Raw genomic sequence first — 17,634 nt, forward strand, 5'->3', positions numbered from 1 at the left:
AATATTCTGAATATTGAAATTTTTAAAATGTAGGAGATGTAGTTTCATGACATGCTTGCACATTAACGCTATAATGCAATATGCAAACATGTAGTGATGGCTACATGCTGGAAGCAAGTATTTCCCCTTCCAAATTATAGACCCATGTTTTCCAGTCCCACAGTCCTCATTCACTTCTGACTGTGATTTAAAACAAAAAATCAGATCAGTAGGATTTTAATAATGATTCAGTCAATCATAAAATGTTAATTTAGCTAATGTAGTTTAATATCTACTAAAACTAAGCTCCTACCTTTTAATAAAGATACTTCCTTTTAGCACCTTTGTAGAGCACAAGGCCTAGAAGGTAAAAGATGCCAGCCTCCTACATTTTTCCTATTCCAAAACCTTCTTATGTTTATAACTTTTCTATGACCCTTTTTACTAGGCAAGGGAAAAAAAAAAAAACTCTCCCTCATTTTATAAGAAAAAAATGTGATTCTACCTCTAGTGTCCACTCCACTTGTGGTCCTCTGAAGCTTTGTCAGGAAGACAGAAACCCAGTCTTTATTAGTCTTTAGATAAAAGTAAGACAAAGCCCACATAGAAGGCAATGAAATCTTTTCCTAAAATGGCAGCAACTTCTAGAAACATCAATACCCCCCGTTTTGCCTTGGGAGTTACTGTACTCTCTGTTCTTGTATGACTTACATGATTTTAATCTATAAATAGTGTGCTTACAAGAATCTTCCTAGGATATTTCTAAAATATTTCAGAGGAGTCGAAATATATTAATCTTATAAATAACTCATCATTCAAAAATGTTCATTCCTCAATTCGGGGAATAAAAAGTCTTTCACCAGAAAAGGAGGCAGAAAGAGCCCCACTACCATCACTCCCATTTCTCCTAAACCTTCACTCATTCATCTAGAAAACATTTATTAACCATTTATCATGCCGGACAGTGTGCTATATAACCAGGAGTAAAACTAACAAAGAAAACATGTCAATCACAATTTAAATGCATCCACTTTATAAATAACTCTCAGTCTGGACTGTGGGAGAAAGATATGAAGAACTAGCAAAAAAAATACTTTCCAATTAAGAATATTCCGCAATTACTAAAGCATGGTGCAAATCTAGAATTTAACCTTAGAAAAAGAAGCCAAAAAAAATGACCATAAGAGACAAAAATAGTAATAAGTCATCACACTTCTCTACAACTTCCACTCAAAAATATTCTCACAATTTATTCAACAGCATAACCACAGGTACAAACAAAATTAAAGCCTGGATTTTGGACCACCAACTGCATTACCTAATTACTACATACTGTTAGAAAGGTAATTGAGCTACATCCAACTGAAATAACAGAAATATAAAGGAAGTCAACTTAGCCAGCAGCTACAGAGGTCCCCCCCCCGCTCAGGATTTTATTATGAAAACTTTCAAACATACAAAACAGTTGAAAGAAATTACAGTTAACACCCAAACTCCATCACCTAGATTCTGCAATTAATATTCTGCTTTATTTGCTTTCTCACGTATCTATCCATCTAACCATCCTACCAAAGTTTATTTGTAGTTAGAGGCACTTCCAGTAGACCAGGTAAGATGGCAAGGTAATACATCTACTTTCAGCATGTATCATCATTAGGAGCCAAGCCTAATAAAACACTATTGATATCTCTTGTCCATTTTAGCAGTTCCAGGACCAACAGTGTTAGTGAAATGTAGTGCTAAAAACTATTAGTCAGACTTTGGTACTGACTTGAAAATGCCTTCATCTCTTCATTTCTTTCCAAGTTGTGAAAAACTGTTTGCCCTTTCAGGAAGCAATTAAAGGGTATATCTTTTTCAAGTTAGCAAAACTCTCAATTTTAAAACTACATTTTTATTTTATATAAGAGATCAATGTTTTAGCCTTATTAAGTTCTCTAAATTTAAAATTCACAGCTCCTGGTAAAAGCAGTCAGTGAAATAAAAACCCAATCTGAATACCAGAAACATCTACTGCAGTGGTTCTCAACTGGGGTCAATGTTGCCCACCCTACCCTCCTACCCCAATGTGGAGGGCAGAGTTGTATATAACTGGCATCTAGTGGGTAGAGGCAAGAAATGTGGCTATTTTACAATACAATCCCCACAACAGAAGGATTATCTGGCACAGAATGTCAGTAGTGCCACTGTTAAGAAACAATGAACTAGAGTAAGGAACAAAGCAGAAAGACAGAGGAGGGGAGGATCATGTTAAGGGAAACCACTTCAGAGAAGGACAGGAGCTGTGTGGTCTAACTGGGCACATCCAGCCCTCAGGGGCAGAGGTCAACATCCCTTAGAAGCAATAATACCACTTCTGGGCCAAACTAGGACAAGGCCTCAACAGTCTGAGGCCTCTGGATCCCAGAAACTACCAGAAGGTAGCCTGACATTCTGGCAAACTGGGGGCACTGAAATTTTTCAGATTTGTACAGCTCACCCTTCTCTGTCTAGCCAAAACAGGAAGATCTAACAACCATGGAAGACAACGATCCAAGCTGGGAAAGAACATCTTGTTCTCAGTGCACAGTGCCTGGAACACAAAAGGTATTCAGTAAATGTTAAATAAATGGAATGAACTCATCCTAGGCTCAGCTCTGCTGGTCTCCCTTGTATGGCCTCTGCGGCTTGTCACTTCACCTCTCTAATCCTAGTTCCCCACATGAAAAATGTAGATGGATTCTTCTGAGGATGTGATGATATGGGGAAGGTGAACCCATTCTGTGAATTCTACAGAATTATATAAATGCAAAGAATGAAAGATGAAAAAGCTATTTCTAGTATGTCAATTCTCAAATGTGCCCAAATATTATTTTAGAAGCTAACAAACATTAGTAATTTCATCACTGACACCCTTCTACTCATTGAAATCATAAATTCTGGTAAGCACTGGAGCCAGGGTGGGCGGTATGTCTCCAAAGCCCATGGTCTCAACTGGGGTCACTAAAACCAGGCTGGCGCACAGATAGATTCATCTCATTTACTGAAAGTCAATCCCATGTTTCTCTATTAAGAAGATAACTTTGAATTTCAGTACTTCTCATCTTCATTTTCCAGAATATGCAACAGGTTAATTAAGCTAAGGAAGAACAAAATGTTCCTATGCTTTTTGCTACTTAAAACATTCAGCTGCAGCTGAAACTCTAACTGCGCTTTAACTACGACTCCTCTGTCTGCTAAAGATGCATCATACATACTGCAGCCCCAGAAAACTAATTACAAACTCACTTTGGAAAGAGGTTTTCCCCCTTAATGCCATATCTTGAATTTAAAAAACAAACATCCATTTTTAGCATACTTACTTAAAAGCCACTAAAATATGCTCTCAAGGACCCACACTTTGCCCTTATGGTTCCTGGATGTTCTTCCTTTGAAATCAAATTAACAATTCTGGAGAAATTTCAGAGGCTGAGAATACTATCCCTGAGTTTAGTGTCACATCATATTAGGAAAAAGTTTCAGAAGATCACAGCCCTAAGGACTTGCTAGCTCTTTCATATTTCTAACCACAAAAGACTGTAAGTTTAGGATTAAAAAAGAGTAGTTCTTATCTGTCTCAATTACAATAAGAAGTTACAGAATTGGTCTGCTATCTTTAATCAAAAGTTGGCATCAGTAAGTTACCACTTGGGTTTTTCACTCATTTAAGATCATATTAATCAAGTAGGTTGAATAAGAGGTGCCTTTTACATGTAATTAATAAGTATTTTAAAAGAAACAAACAGGATGGAGTTTATGACTTACATCATCATTCTAAACGCTAAAAGTCTTTTCATTTTCATTTTAGTTTATTAAATTCTTTTTATTTTTTCAATAATAATGCATTTAACAAAAATTAAAAATTGTTTTAGAATTCAAAAAATCAGAAAGAAAAATTCACTCATAGACCCATTCCACTGCCCAAAGACATCTTTAATCTTATTGTATTTTTTCCTCTCCTTGGTAGAGGGACATTTATAACTAAAAGTAACGACACTTCTGATTCTGGCAGTAAATTACCGTAAGAAGTTATGAGAATTTATAATGAAGGAGTTTGTTTTTAAATTTCATTTTGATGGCACCATGAAAAGAAGGCAGCAACCTCTCAGTTTTACAGGTTCATTAACGTGGTCAGTCCAATCAGGTATATTTTGCAGAGTTGATTCTTCTCAGGACTCTGCTACTGAGCTGGGGACTGTGCCTCAGAGAAGTTCACTCCTCCTTTTATGACTTACCTTTTCTCAGAGTTAGTAGGGATTCATCTTCAGTTAGAAGAAATATCTTTTTAAAGTAAAACATTAAAGAGAGCTTATGTTGAGGGCTGCACATCTGAAAATATCTTTCTGCCACCTTTTCATTATGAAAGACATCTTAGCTATAAATTCAGGTGGCAGGATGGGAGAGGAACATTTTTCCTCTCAAAACTCTATAGGCAAATATAGCCCCTCACATTTAGCACTGTGGGGATGAATGCCAGCCTTATTTTCATCCCTTTTAAGATCTGTCTTTATATCTGCTCCACTCTTACCTCCAATGCAGAATGCAAAAGTGTTGCCAGCATAGACAGAGATGTCTTTTCATTAGTTTTCTCTTTTAATCTTTACACTCAAATGTTTTTTGTTTTTTGTTTTTTTTTAACTCAGGAACATTTTTTCTCTTATGTTTTTTTAAATTATTATTCTTTTCCAATTCCTTTGGTTACTTCCTCATGATATGTACAAACTTGCAGATGAGGCCTCCATTATCTGTCCTTCAGACTATCATCTTGTCTCTCATCATCTCCTCCCTCTGCATTTTGGGAAAGCTTCTAATGTTTTCCACATCATCAACTCTATTTTCTGCACAGTGAATTGTTCTTCATTTTAAGATCACAATTACATTTCAAATTTCTCTACAGTTCCTTCTCCCATAGTACTGTGTTTTCAAATAGCCATCTTTTCTCCTTATGAATGTCTGCTCTTGTTTCAAAGGGATTATATCTTCTTGTATCCTGAAGATTTTCTGAAATGTTCTTCTAGTTACCACTGGCAAGAATTTGTTCTTACTCTGAACTTTCCCTTATTCTGCAGAACTTGTTCAAAGCCCTCTTGTTCAGAACCGGTTTACCCAGAATCTGGTGTTGCAAACAGAAAGGGAATATAGATTACCTTTGGTCCCATTCTCTACCCCCCTTGAATGTGCACCCTTCTCAGACCTACAACTGACCAGGAGGATATGCAGAGCTCTGGCCTAATTCCCAGTGTTACTCGTAGGCTTTTATCTAGTATACCTATGCAGGACTGAGACAGGATCTTTCCCTAACTCTCACTGCCTGATTCTGACACTATACCAGGAGTTGGCAATACACCGAGGTATATGACACTACATTCCCTAGAATGCACTATACAAGCGCTTTCTCCTGTTCCCATGCCAACAGTATTTTATTCTTAAAGATATACTTCCCAGGACTCGATACCCTGTGACTGGCCCCTGTCCTCAAACACAAATACACACACACAAAAATCATTAAGCCCCCCATCCAAGTGTCTTCTGGGAATTGCAGCCTCCAAATAGAAACTGAAAAATACTGACTGGAAAGTGAGGGATGAAACAACACTCTGCCTTACACAGCTACCCAATTTTCTGACTGAAGTGGACCTTGCATTTCAGAGCCAAGGGCAAACTACAGAGAAGGGATGAAGGATCTTGCCATGTAGATCAGGGCAGGCAAAGCACTGCTGATGTGGGCTTCCAACTGCATTCTCTGGTCCAGTTCTATGAGCCTTGCAGTTTGAGAAAATCTTGGCAACAGGCCAACTGTAGTCCTATTTTCTGATAGTCAGTTTGTAATGTTTTATATCTTCCTGAGTATTTTAATGGGCAGTTGAGGCTGTTCAGTAGAGGCCTCTTTGAATAAGAAGGTACATCAAGGAAGGTAGGTTGTGACTAAAAAGAACTAAAGAATCTCAGTGTTGTGAGAGACCTTGGAAGTCATTCAATTCAACTTTATCAACGCTACAATAACTCAAATAAGTGGACACCAAGCCTGTGCTTAAATACTTCCAGCAATCTAGAACTCACTTCTTGGTGAAACAATTCACTTCATTTTTACAGAATTCTAATTTTTATTAAAATTTGATTTTATACTGACGCAACATATAACTCTGTAATTTCTATCCATGCATCCTAGTACCTTCCTCTGGAGCCACACAGAATAAGCCTAACTTTTTTTTTTCAAGAGACAGACTCTTCCAAGAGCTACAGGCCTTCAAATATACTAGTATCATATCCCCCTACCAAGTTGTATTTTTCAGTTGCTCCTAAGGAATTTTGAATAAATCTATACTCTGCTAGCTATTCAACACTCTCAGATGCAATAATACTGTTTTCAACAATGGTAAGTATACTTGTGATCAGCATCCCCATTTACAGAATAGAAAACACAACATCCTCACCCTACCACATATATTCTTTTCCACGGCTCCAGTAAACCCTGATTAATGACCTCCACTTGCAAAGGAGGCTACTTACCTTAACCATGAAATAATGAATGCTATTGATCCAACAAGCTACTGCTATAGAGTGTTATTGATCACCCAATCTTGGTTAAAATGGTCCTCATTTAGCAATTTCACTGTCACAAACACCTGGAGCAAAGCACACTCATAATTAAAGAGTTTGGAGGAGTTAAAATGAGAGGTGATGGACAGAGATCTTAGCTTTCTCCCATTTATTCTTGCTTCTGAGCTATTGTTTGTGTCAGAAGGGATATTGATTTTCTATAAAAATAAGAAAACAAGAGGCACCAAGGGGCCGCAGAAGGTCAGCTTGGGCTGGAAAAGGAGGAGGGAGGTTTAGCACTTTATCTCTGTCACTTGCCTTCCAGGAGAAGGGAATATTTTCCTTCCTATGAGATCAGCCTCTAATACATCACCTTAGGAAGGCTCCTGACTGCAACTTCAGGCCTTCACCAAACCAATGCACTTATGAAAGAAAAAGTAGCTAAATTATATTGAAGGGGAAGAAATGAATGATGTTTTAGTAAAAAACAGAGCAAAAATTAGGCTATGAATCACCTGATCAATAGATGCTCTATAGACAATCTGAACAAAAATCAGCATAAAGTAATGTTATAAGAGTTGTTCCATTTTACAATACTCACAAACACACAGGCACAGCAAAATATTAAAAAAATAGTTTGATCTTTATGTAGACTGAATAAAACGATTTATACCACAACCACTTTTATTTCCTCAGAACTCTTAACAGCATGGTTGGTGTAGAATTGAAGAAAGAACAGAAAGAAGAAAAACAAGGAATTACTGGCTAAGATTAAAACTACTCCATGTTTAGTTAGCAAAGAGCAAATCTGAGGAAATTAGAAATAAAGCTCTCTGATTGAGACATACATTTTCTAATGAAAAACACTTAATATATGCTTTTTAAAAGAACTCTGTTTACTGACTAAGCTAAGCTAAGGTTAACAATCAACTTCATCTTACTATTTTTACAAGTTGGATCATACACTCTGATATCACAGTACCACTGATAAAAAGTAAAGTTCTATACTGTGACACATCCAAGTAGATTTATGAAATAACAAAAAGGATTCTTGAAAATGTCAATTTCTTTTAATGTAGAAAAAAAGTAGGAAAAAATAAAATCAACTCACTAAGAGAGTATATTATTCAAATCATAACTATTGTCGCTTTAACACACTTTAGTGCTAGACCTGTTTATAACATGTACTTAATGATAGAGAGCATCTTGGAAAATAAAAGGCTTTTAGTTCCACTTTACTGCTGAGAAGAGGGTGAACATAATATGCAGTCAAAGAAAACGTAAGAATCATCCCTTTTTCCCCACAGAGTGAATTTAGGGAGGGGGAGAGGGGTGAAAATACATATATATATATATGGCACTTCTGTTTCTAACTATAGATGAATCTACACAAGTCAAGGCAAATTTGGGACTCCTAAATAATTAGAAGATTCTAATCCACCTACTTCAAAGACTTTGGAATACATAGTAGTGAAAGAACATTGAAGTCATGGAACAGAAAGGTAGCCAAAATAAGGAACGAGCTATAAATCTGGAGAGCAGGAATTTCATAAGAATTCCTGCCTACTTCAATTTACCCATGCTCTCAGATAACCAGAATTTGTATTATCATTACCTGACTCCAATGTGCAATAGATGTGTTTAGGATAAGAAGGAACAGGAAAGACTAAAGTGCCTCACTGCTAGATTACAAAGTCTGCATTTGGAGCTATCCTTGGGCTGTCATCTTAGATTAGACAGAATTAACTGTCTCATAAACACAATTATGCCACAGTTTAACAGGAATTTGGGGGAAGAAACATACACAAGCTAGCATCCCAAAAAGCTATTTGTAATACTGCTATTCTCAATAAAATGCTGGATATAAAAACAAATGATCACCTCAAGAGAGGTTTTGATATTGTAAAAGACCACAAGTTAACTAGATCTGTCTTGTTCGATTAAAAATAGCACAAGGAAAAAATATATTTAGAATCCAAAAATATCTATAAAAAGTAGGTCAATAGGCATTAGAATACACATTAGAGGTAAATTAGCAAAGCCAAATTATGAGCCCATCTCAGTAAAGGTCTGCAGATTAGGAGATATAAAGTTCAGTAAGACAAATAAGAAAGATGGATTAAAAATCAGTCATGAAAGGTACAGGTATACAGACTTAAACAGCTTTTCCTATTACTGACAAAGCCTATCCTCAGATTTCCTAAGACTTATGTCTTTGTTTTTAAGACAAACTTCAGAGGAAGCAAAATCCTAAGAGAGGTCAGATGTTCTGCAGTTGTAAAAGTTAAGACGAGACAGAAAAAGGGTCATGAGAAGGCAAATTCAAAAGGCAGAAAAATCTGACAGTTTGTATAAGCTTTGGAATCCAGTATGATTCCCAGTTTTGTCACTGGGTGATCTTGAGGAAACTAAACCGTCCTCACCTCAGTTTCCTCTTCTATAAAATACAAATATGATACCCACAATATAGTGGAGTTATAAACATTAAATAAGAACATATGTCAAGCACATACTACAGTGCCTGAAACACAGTCCTCAATTATTAATGAATATTAACAATAACAGAATACAATCATTTTCAACCCACCTAGGGAGTATCCACGGGGACAAGTGTGTTGATACAATGAAAGGTGGCAGAGGAACAATGTGGAGATGTTAAATACCCTGCAATGCATGGGACAGTCCCTCACCACAAAGAGCTGTCCCATCCAAAACACCAAGAGCATCCTCACTAAGAAACAGATATCATTAAATTATCAAGCTGGAGGTATCAATGTTCCCAGGACTATCAGAGACATTAAAAAAGAAAAGTTTCCAAAAAGTACATTGACATTTTAAATATCTATCCATTAGAAACAAGTTTTTCTGGCTCAATCACATTTAATAGAAGACTAATAGAACTCAGAAATACTATTTTCAAAACCTACCATGTGTCCCAACAACCTGAATGTCAGCCATAAAATTTAAATCAATCCAGTCAAATAGTACGTAGCTGATAGCATCATTATAGCTCCCAAAATATCTAAAGCAATGATTCTTAATGGGTAAAGGCAGCTTACTAGGGACTTTTACAAAGTCCGTATGCCCAGCACCAGCATTTTCTCTTTCTCACACACACACACACACACACACACAGCCCAACTGCTGCTGGTACCCTGATTCTAAAGAACGACATCTACATATGAGCTACACAGCAAGAATGGCAGCAAATTGTTTTTAAAGTAAAATTCTTGGTTATGCATTTGAGATACACATTTTAAACAACTTCTATAAACAAATGTGTTCCTATTACATATAGCCTTCTTGACATAGGGATATAAGATAAATAAATAGTACTTTAAAAAGCTAGAGGTAAACAAGCTGATTTGTTTAGGAGGACTACTAGGTCCAGCCTACAGTGGCTGGTTTGAAAGAAAATTGGGCTCATCAAGACTGGATTTGTCCTTTTGGTAAAATTAACTGGGAAAAATTTTTGACTAAGTAAGGGAGGTCTCACCATTCTGACATGTTTTCATCAGAGCCCTGTTTTTGTTCATCTGCTTCACACTCCATTCTTTCTTTCCTTCCCGTTTTGCTTAGGAAAGTCCTACTCTCTGCCGATTCACACACCCCATGGCCTGATGAGTTCCAGGGAGTATTCTCCTTCCAGCGGGACAAACGCTGCTTCTTAGCAGACTTGAACCTGCAGCCCCTCTCATAGCTCCAATCTGACACCTTGAGCTTCTGCTGAAGGCTAGCTGCCACCTCTGATGTCACTCGTTTTACCTTCCGCCGGCGCCTGAGTGGTCGACAAGGAGCATTTTCAGTAAAGGAGTCAGATTCATGCCAGGAATGTTGCTTACTCTTAACAATGGCATTGAGAGCTGGGTGCCGTTTGGCTACCATCGTGTCATCAGAGTCACTAAAATTGGTGACTAGGGCCACTTCTCGACAGTCTTTAATGGGTTCATCCAGACTTGATTCAGAGGCCTCACTGTAGCAGCAGGCGTGCTCTGCCAGGTGAGTGAAGTCTGAACGGCGCTTCCGGCCTCTCCGTTTTCGAAGTTGCCGCCTCTGCTGCCGAGGGCTCAGGGCCATCTCCTCCCACAGCTCACCAAGCTTACTCTGCTCAGATGTCTGCTCCAAGGCTGAGGCCAAGTCATGTACCAGCTCATCCATGAGGCAACATCTGCCAAAAGGAAGTTAAAAAAAAAAAAAAGAAAGAAAGACTGAATAAGAGCTGATGGTTGAAAATAATTTTATAAAATAGATCACGTCACCACAGAGTCCACTCTGTCTAAAGAAAATAAAGTCACTTTCAAACTTAGACCTTGTTCCTACCATCCATGCTCCCCTAACCTCTAAAAACAAGTCTGGCCCTCATTAAATGCCTACAGTTAACACATTCTTAAGCACAAAAAACACAAACACTCACCAGGTGACAACTGGGATAACAGCAAAAACAAGAAAACCAGGGAAATAGCTCTTCCCCTTTTCCTCTATTTAGTTTATTGAATTACCTAATGATGATACCCAAAAAGACCACAGAACATGTTATCAGACAGGATCAGAGCTGGGATAACACAGGGTAAGGCCCAGTCTCTCCATGATACTGAAAATGATGAAGGATTTTTTCTGTAATCTGGGGTGACTGGTGAGAATGCATGTGGCAGGGAGCATAAAGACAATCTAGTGACACACTTTAAGGAAGACTAGTTTTACTGATTTAAGAACTCGTAGTTACCCATGTTCGTATTCAGAATGGAAAAAAAAAAAAAAAAACTAAGTTTCCACCCTCTCTGATTCCAACTACTACCTGACAGCTACCAGGTATAGTACCTTAGAGAGTAGGTCATGTATTTTAGAATAACAGATTTTAGGTTTTTCTCCCCAACCCTCAGAAAATAAATTAAGTAATCATCCTAATTAAATGCTCTAGCACCACACAATCTCACAAAAACAGGATATAATCGAAGCTGAAATAATGGGGATGAGGTGGAGTCTCTTAAGATTGCAGGCTAACTACTTTCCAAAATTTCCTATTTTTTCTACTCATTCGCATCAAACCATCACATTTCAGAGGTCACCAGATTCAAACCTTCAAGGGATGAGAGTAATAGGAGACACTTTGAAAATTCCCTTTTAAGAGGAAATGTCTAGCATTATTTGCACAACAATCTAATTATAATACATATTAAATTATCATTTTTCCCTAGCCCTTGTTAAGCCCAAAGTATTCCAGGACCGTAATTAGAACTTAAAACCCTGTGTGGTGACACTCTCAGACCATATTTCCGTTCATGCAGTTTACATTTTGAAAAGGGCTTTCAAAAACCTATTTTCATGCTGTCCCTATGCCAACGAATTCAAAGGCAGGAAAACAGCCTGCTGGCTTATCCGCCGCATCTGTGGGAGCAATAAGGACACCTAGTTACAAAACTACCAACCAAACAAAACTCCAAGTGTCAGAAGCCACACACACAAAAAGACCACATCTCTTTAAGTAATAAGAAGTGGTTTAAAACGTCATGATTGGTGTTTGGGAAACAACTGTTCCTTAGACCAAAATAGATAAACAAGTGGGAACATCAAGTCTAAGTCTACTTCCCTAATAAAAGAACTACTGCTTTAAAAAGTCAGGCAGAACTGCACAAACTTTAACGTGGAACGAATTTAACCCAACAACTTCTAATCAAATGCTTGTGCAGAATCCTTTCCTGCCCCAAACACTGCAGTTCCAACAGTGGGTGACAGAAAAACCCTGGGATTCCCACTCCTCCAGTCTCGGGTGCACACTCCGAGCGGACCCCTGGCCCCCGGGTCCAGACACGAATACAAGGAGAGGTGAGGCCGGCCGAGTCACGCACAGGAAGGAAGAGGAAGCTGGTGGACAGCAAGTGCGAAGACAGGCTGGCGCAGGGTGGGGTGAGGGAGGATGAAGGAAGGAGAAAACTTATCTGGGCTCAACAGGGGTAGGAGGCCAGCACTTCCAGGGCACAGGTTGCCAAAAAATAAGTCCTGGAGGCTGAGCTCTCCCTCTGTTCGGGGATCGCAATATGGCCATATATGTGAGGAAAAGCGTGTTAAGCGGGGACTATCCCCCACCCTCCGGCCAGAGCCTGAGGGATAGGACGACCAACACTCGGGACACCAAGCCCTCACGCTGTCGCCGGCCCCAAAGAGCCAGAACAGAGAGAGAAGAGGAGGGGACTGTCGCCCCATAGACGGCTCGACCCTCACACCCCGGGATGGGGACGATGGGCCTTGAAAAGCAAGGCCCCGCCACCACGGCCCCTCCCACCGGCCGCCGCGGCCCCATGGCGCCCCTAGCTGCTCAGCCACGGCCCGGAGACCAAATCCCCGCTAGCACGGGCTCCCCATCCTCAAACCCTCTCAACCCACTCCTTCCCCTCACCGGCTGCCACAGCCACCTCCGACGGCCACCGCTTTTTGAGCCGAGTCTCCCGGCTGGGGTTTCCCTCTCTGACCTCATTTCCGGTCTGGGCCGGAGGGATGGGGTGGGGGTGGGGGTGGGAGGGGCCGACTGTAAGAAACGGCCCGCCTACCAACCGGCGCTTCCGGCCTGCGGCCGCGCCCATTTCCACCCTAAGCAAGGGCTATGGAGCTGTCGTCGTCTTTGTTGGAGGCGTCAGTAAATTGGGCGCTGGGGAGAGGCATCGGCGTCGCCCTTACTTGCTAACCTACTTTTACAAAGGGGATATGACGCTAGGGGAAAATGGATTCACACTCTTAACTATTGAGAGTTGTTTCAACCTTTGGCCCCGGTAGCTTTACAGTGAATTATTCAGGGCATTGAAAATGAACACGGCTTCAGCAACAAAATTAATAAAGTAGTATTGGATTATACCCCAAATAGAAAAGAAATATTTATGAGTCCTTGCTGATACAAATAAATGATTGAATAAATAGGAGAGATCAGACAAGTCTTCCAGGCAGAATTCCAAATAATTGATACAGCTTCTTCACCCTCAAAGCGGTGGAGCCTGTTAATACCTCCTTCACTGTGGGCAATGCATAGTGGCTTCCTTCCAAAGCGCACGGTATGAAAAGGGGCAAAAAAATGACTACTTCACAGTGGGGAAACGACAAACACTGCCTCAGCCAGGTGATGAAGGTTACCTAATCAGCAGTGGTAAGTCATGTTGAGAGTATGTACCCTTGATTGGGTGTGATAGGAAAGGCACTTCATCTCTGTGGTACCAATAAGACAAATCCCAGTTAAGGGACAGTCTACAAAATACCTGACCAATGTTCCTCAAATCTGTCGGTCATCACAAACAAGGGAAATCTGAGAAACACAGCCAAGAGGAACCTAAGGAGGCATGACAATTAAATGTAATGCCGTTTGGATGGGATCCTAAAGCGCAGGATAGGTAAAACTAAAGACAACTGAATAAAGTATGGACTTTAATAATAATGACTCAGAGCTAGTTCGTTAACTGTGAAAATGTACCATACTAATATGTTAACAAGGGAGGAAACTGAGTGTGGGGTATATATAAACTGTAGTATCTTTGCAATTTTTCTGTAAATCTAAACTATTCTAAAATTAAAAGTTCATTTTTTAAATGCTAATGCCTTTTGACCCCACAATTTTGCTTCTGTAGGAATTTTATTCTAAGTAAAAATCAGCAATGGGCACAAAAATGTTAAATACAGTAGGTTCATCTCTTCAGCTTTGCAGAGGGAGGAATGAAAACATTGGAAAAAGTCAGAAATCCTGCTACAAGGGTAAATTAACAAAATTATGATACTGTACGTCTATGGGATAGCATACCTTGCAGCCTTTTAAAATTGAGGTTGTGGAAAATTATTTAATGACATGAAAAGTCATTGATTTATGATTGTTTACATTCTGTATGACTGTATGCTTCAATAAAAAATGTATAGGTGACTCTTCGTGTATAAAAGAAATTAAATCTAACTTGTATAGGAATATGACCAAAATGATAAACTACGCAGTGTCCAAATTACTCCCATTATAAATTGCTTTATATCCTACCTGTTGTCTTTATGGATTTTCAGAATTTTCTATAGAATGAAACTTGTGTAAAGAATTAAGGGAGGAGACAAAAATGACTGTGGTTTTGAGCCATAATGACTAAGAGAATGATTGGTGCCATTTAACTGACTAGAGAAGTCAGGAAGAGAAACAGGTTTGGTGGGAGAACTCTTAATTCCATTTTGGGCATGCTGAATTTGTGACTCCCACATGCCAGAGAGATGGAAATGTTCAACAGGTGTATAGCCCTTAGCCCACTTTTCTGCTGGAGTGAAGTTCTCTCCGGCAAATCACATCATTTCACATAGTGTCAGCAATGAAAGCTCCCAAATTTCTTGAAATCCAGCTTTTATTTTCAGCTTTCTGCTAGATATCGCCACTTGTTCACTCTACCAGCATCTCCAATTTAAGATATCAAAACAAAGCTCAGTTTCTTCCCCAGTCCCTACCAAATCTGCCCTTTCTCCAGTGTTCCCTTTAGGAAACCACCATCATGCAGTTACACAGATGAAAAGCTTCAAAGCCTGCTTCCTCCTTACACCCGTTCAGCTAATTAAATGCCAAGACTCGTGATTTCTCCTTCTACAGTATTCTTGCCTCCAATTCCCGCTCTTTTGCTTTTGCTCTGCCATTGTCCTCTCTGGGCAGACAACCTCTCTTCTTAATGATACAGCAGCCTCTTTACTGGCCTTCCTGCTTCCAGTCTCTTCCCAAGGCAGCCATTCTCTACACTGGCACCGGAGTGAGCGTCCTAAAACACAATTTGAATCATGTCACTTCATCCATCTTCCTCTACTTCTTGCCACATGCTTGAGCCACACCAGACCACTTGCTATTTCTGGAACACTCCTGGGATTTTGGATGATTTAAAGGCCCAATGACAATGTCACCTCCAGAAAGCTTTCCCTGTTCTTCCCCCTTCTCTGACTCCTCCTTTGAGCTCTTCCAGCATGTGTCAGCTGGAAATTATAAGCAAAGTTTGCCTTCCCAACTAAATCACTCATTCAACAAATATTTACCGAGCACCTACAATGTGCCTAGCCCAGTGCTAAGCTCTGGAGATATATCTGTGTGAGCAAAAATGAAGCCCATAGCCCCAGAACTTCTGTCTTATTTGTCATTTTCGCCTGGCTCGGTGCTTTGCATGTGGTAAGTGCTCAGTAACTACTGTCAATTAAAAAAACAAGTATTTGTTACTAAACACTGGAACAGGGAATTAGAAGTGCTTGTCTTAATCTTAAGAGAAAATATAAACTAAGAATCCACCTTTGGGTGATTTGGAAGCCATGAGCAGGGCCACTGGAGGGAAGAAGGTGGCAAAAGAAGGAGGGGATGAAAGGGACAGCTCCAAAAGAGCAGAGAGCATTTGAAGAGAATCAGTGTATAGAAGCCAGACAGCAGAGAGTTTTAAGAAAGGGAAAATTGAGAATGAGCAGTTCTAAGAAAAGGCCTTCAAACTTAGTGACTGAGGAAATCACTAATGATAAAGAGTTCTGCACAGACTGCAAGGGGACGGGGGTGGAAGAGGGAGGGAAGTGGTGGGTGACGCTCCAAAACTGACTAACTGGGTCCAGAGCTAGCTGCTTAACTTCTTTGAACCTTCATTTCCTCATCTGTAAAATGGACATGATAATATTACTTACCTATCTCTTTGGTGGAGATTAGATGAAATAATGAATGCAAAGAATCTAGCATAGAACCTGACTCAAAATTAAGTGTTCCAAAAAGATTAGCAGTTATTGAGAAGAGGAAGAGGGTTTTGTAAAAAGAAGTTTCCCTCAATTAACCATTAGAGTGAAGCCTTTAGTTGAATGAGGAAATCCCCAGCTGAAAAAGGATCTGCAAATGGGAGGAAATAATGGGTTTCTCTGTTTTCCTCCCCACAAAAATACTTTTAAAACAAAACAAACAAAAATTCTACTGTTGATTAATTATATTCCCTGCACTTATAATAAACCTAAATTCCTCACGATGGCCTGCACAGCCATATGTGATCTGGTCCCTACCAACCTCTCAGCTTCATTTTGACCCTCTGCCCCATGCTAACAGTACCAGCCCATCAAACTCTCTCCCCCACCCCACACCCCCCAAGGCCTTAGCATATGCTGTCCCACTCCCAAGAATATCTGTCTACAGGGTTTTGGAGGGTGGGGAGGCTGGTTGTTGTCTTTGAGGACTTGGCTAAAATGTCACCTCCATATATAGGCCTTTCCTAATATGACCTAAAGTACTTTCTATCTCATCACCTTGTTTATTTCCTTATGTCATCTATCATAAAACAACTTGCTTTGTATAACCCTCCCACTGGAACATAAATTCCATAAAAACAGGGACATTGTCTTTTGCCTTTGTTACCTCCCAGCACCTGGAACAGTGCCTGGCACATCATAGGGTGTGCAGTAAACATTTGATGAAGGAATGAATCCCTAATCTCATTTCAACAATTCTTTTCCATTTCCCTTTTTCCTGCCTTGTATCTTCTCTGAACTGCTCCAAAACCTCCCGGAATCTTTCCAAAGATTTTTCCAGCAGCCAATGCCTAGCAACCATTGGAGAAATGTCACTGATAGAAGTAGTGCCCCAAGGAGGGCAGAAAGCGCCAGCATGTTCTTGGAAAATGAATTGACTCTCAACAACTTGCCTGCTTCCTGGGCCCAGCACACCTGGTACCTTTTCTTTTGCTTTATAGGAAAATTCCTGGGAGGCAGGTATTGGGGGGGGGGGTGGAGGCATGCTGGGCACTCCTTGGCAGCAGCAGTATGAGAAACAGAACTCCTACAGAGCACACCAGGTCAGAGAAAATGAGGGGGTTTGCCTGGTCCAGAATGGGCAGCCAAATATGCCACCCCTCACAGGCCCTCACCTCCTGGACCCTGTTGAATTGGGAGCTTTGTTGAGCTAAAATTTATTGAAGGCTTACTATGGGCCAGACATCATGCTCAAATCTGTAAAATTATTATTTGATTTAATGCTTTCAATAATCATTTTGACCTAGGTTTGTATTAGTTTTCTATTGCTTCTGTAACAAATTACTACAGACTTAATGGCTTAAGTCAAATCACATTTATTATCTTATAGTTCTGGAAGTCAGAAAT

At 39.7% G+C, this 17,634-nt stretch overlaps 1 protein-coding gene across 1 annotated transcript in view; it reads right to left on the reverse strand.

The window, feature by feature from the left end:
• GPATCH2L (G-patch domain containing 2 like) overlaps positions 1 to 13,019 on the reverse strand; it is a 47,104-nt gene extending 34,085 nt beyond the window's left edge. Inside the window, 2 exon segments of the mRNA XM_037832235.1 lie at positions 10,034 to 10,705; positions 12,932 to 13,019. Of these exon segments, the coding sequence (XP_037688163.1) occupies positions 10,034 to 10,695 (662 nt within the window). The 5' untranslated portion in view covers positions 10,696 to 10,705; positions 12,932 to 13,019.
• Positions 13,020 to 17,634: the final 4,615 nt, after the last annotated feature.

The sequence above is a fragment of the Choloepus didactylus genome, chromosome 4, assembly GCF_015220235.1.
Source record: "Choloepus didactylus isolate mChoDid1 chromosome 4, mChoDid1.pri, whole genome shotgun sequence".
Lineage (NCBI taxonomy): Eukaryota > Metazoa > Chordata > Mammalia > Pilosa > Megalonychidae > Choloepus > Choloepus didactylus.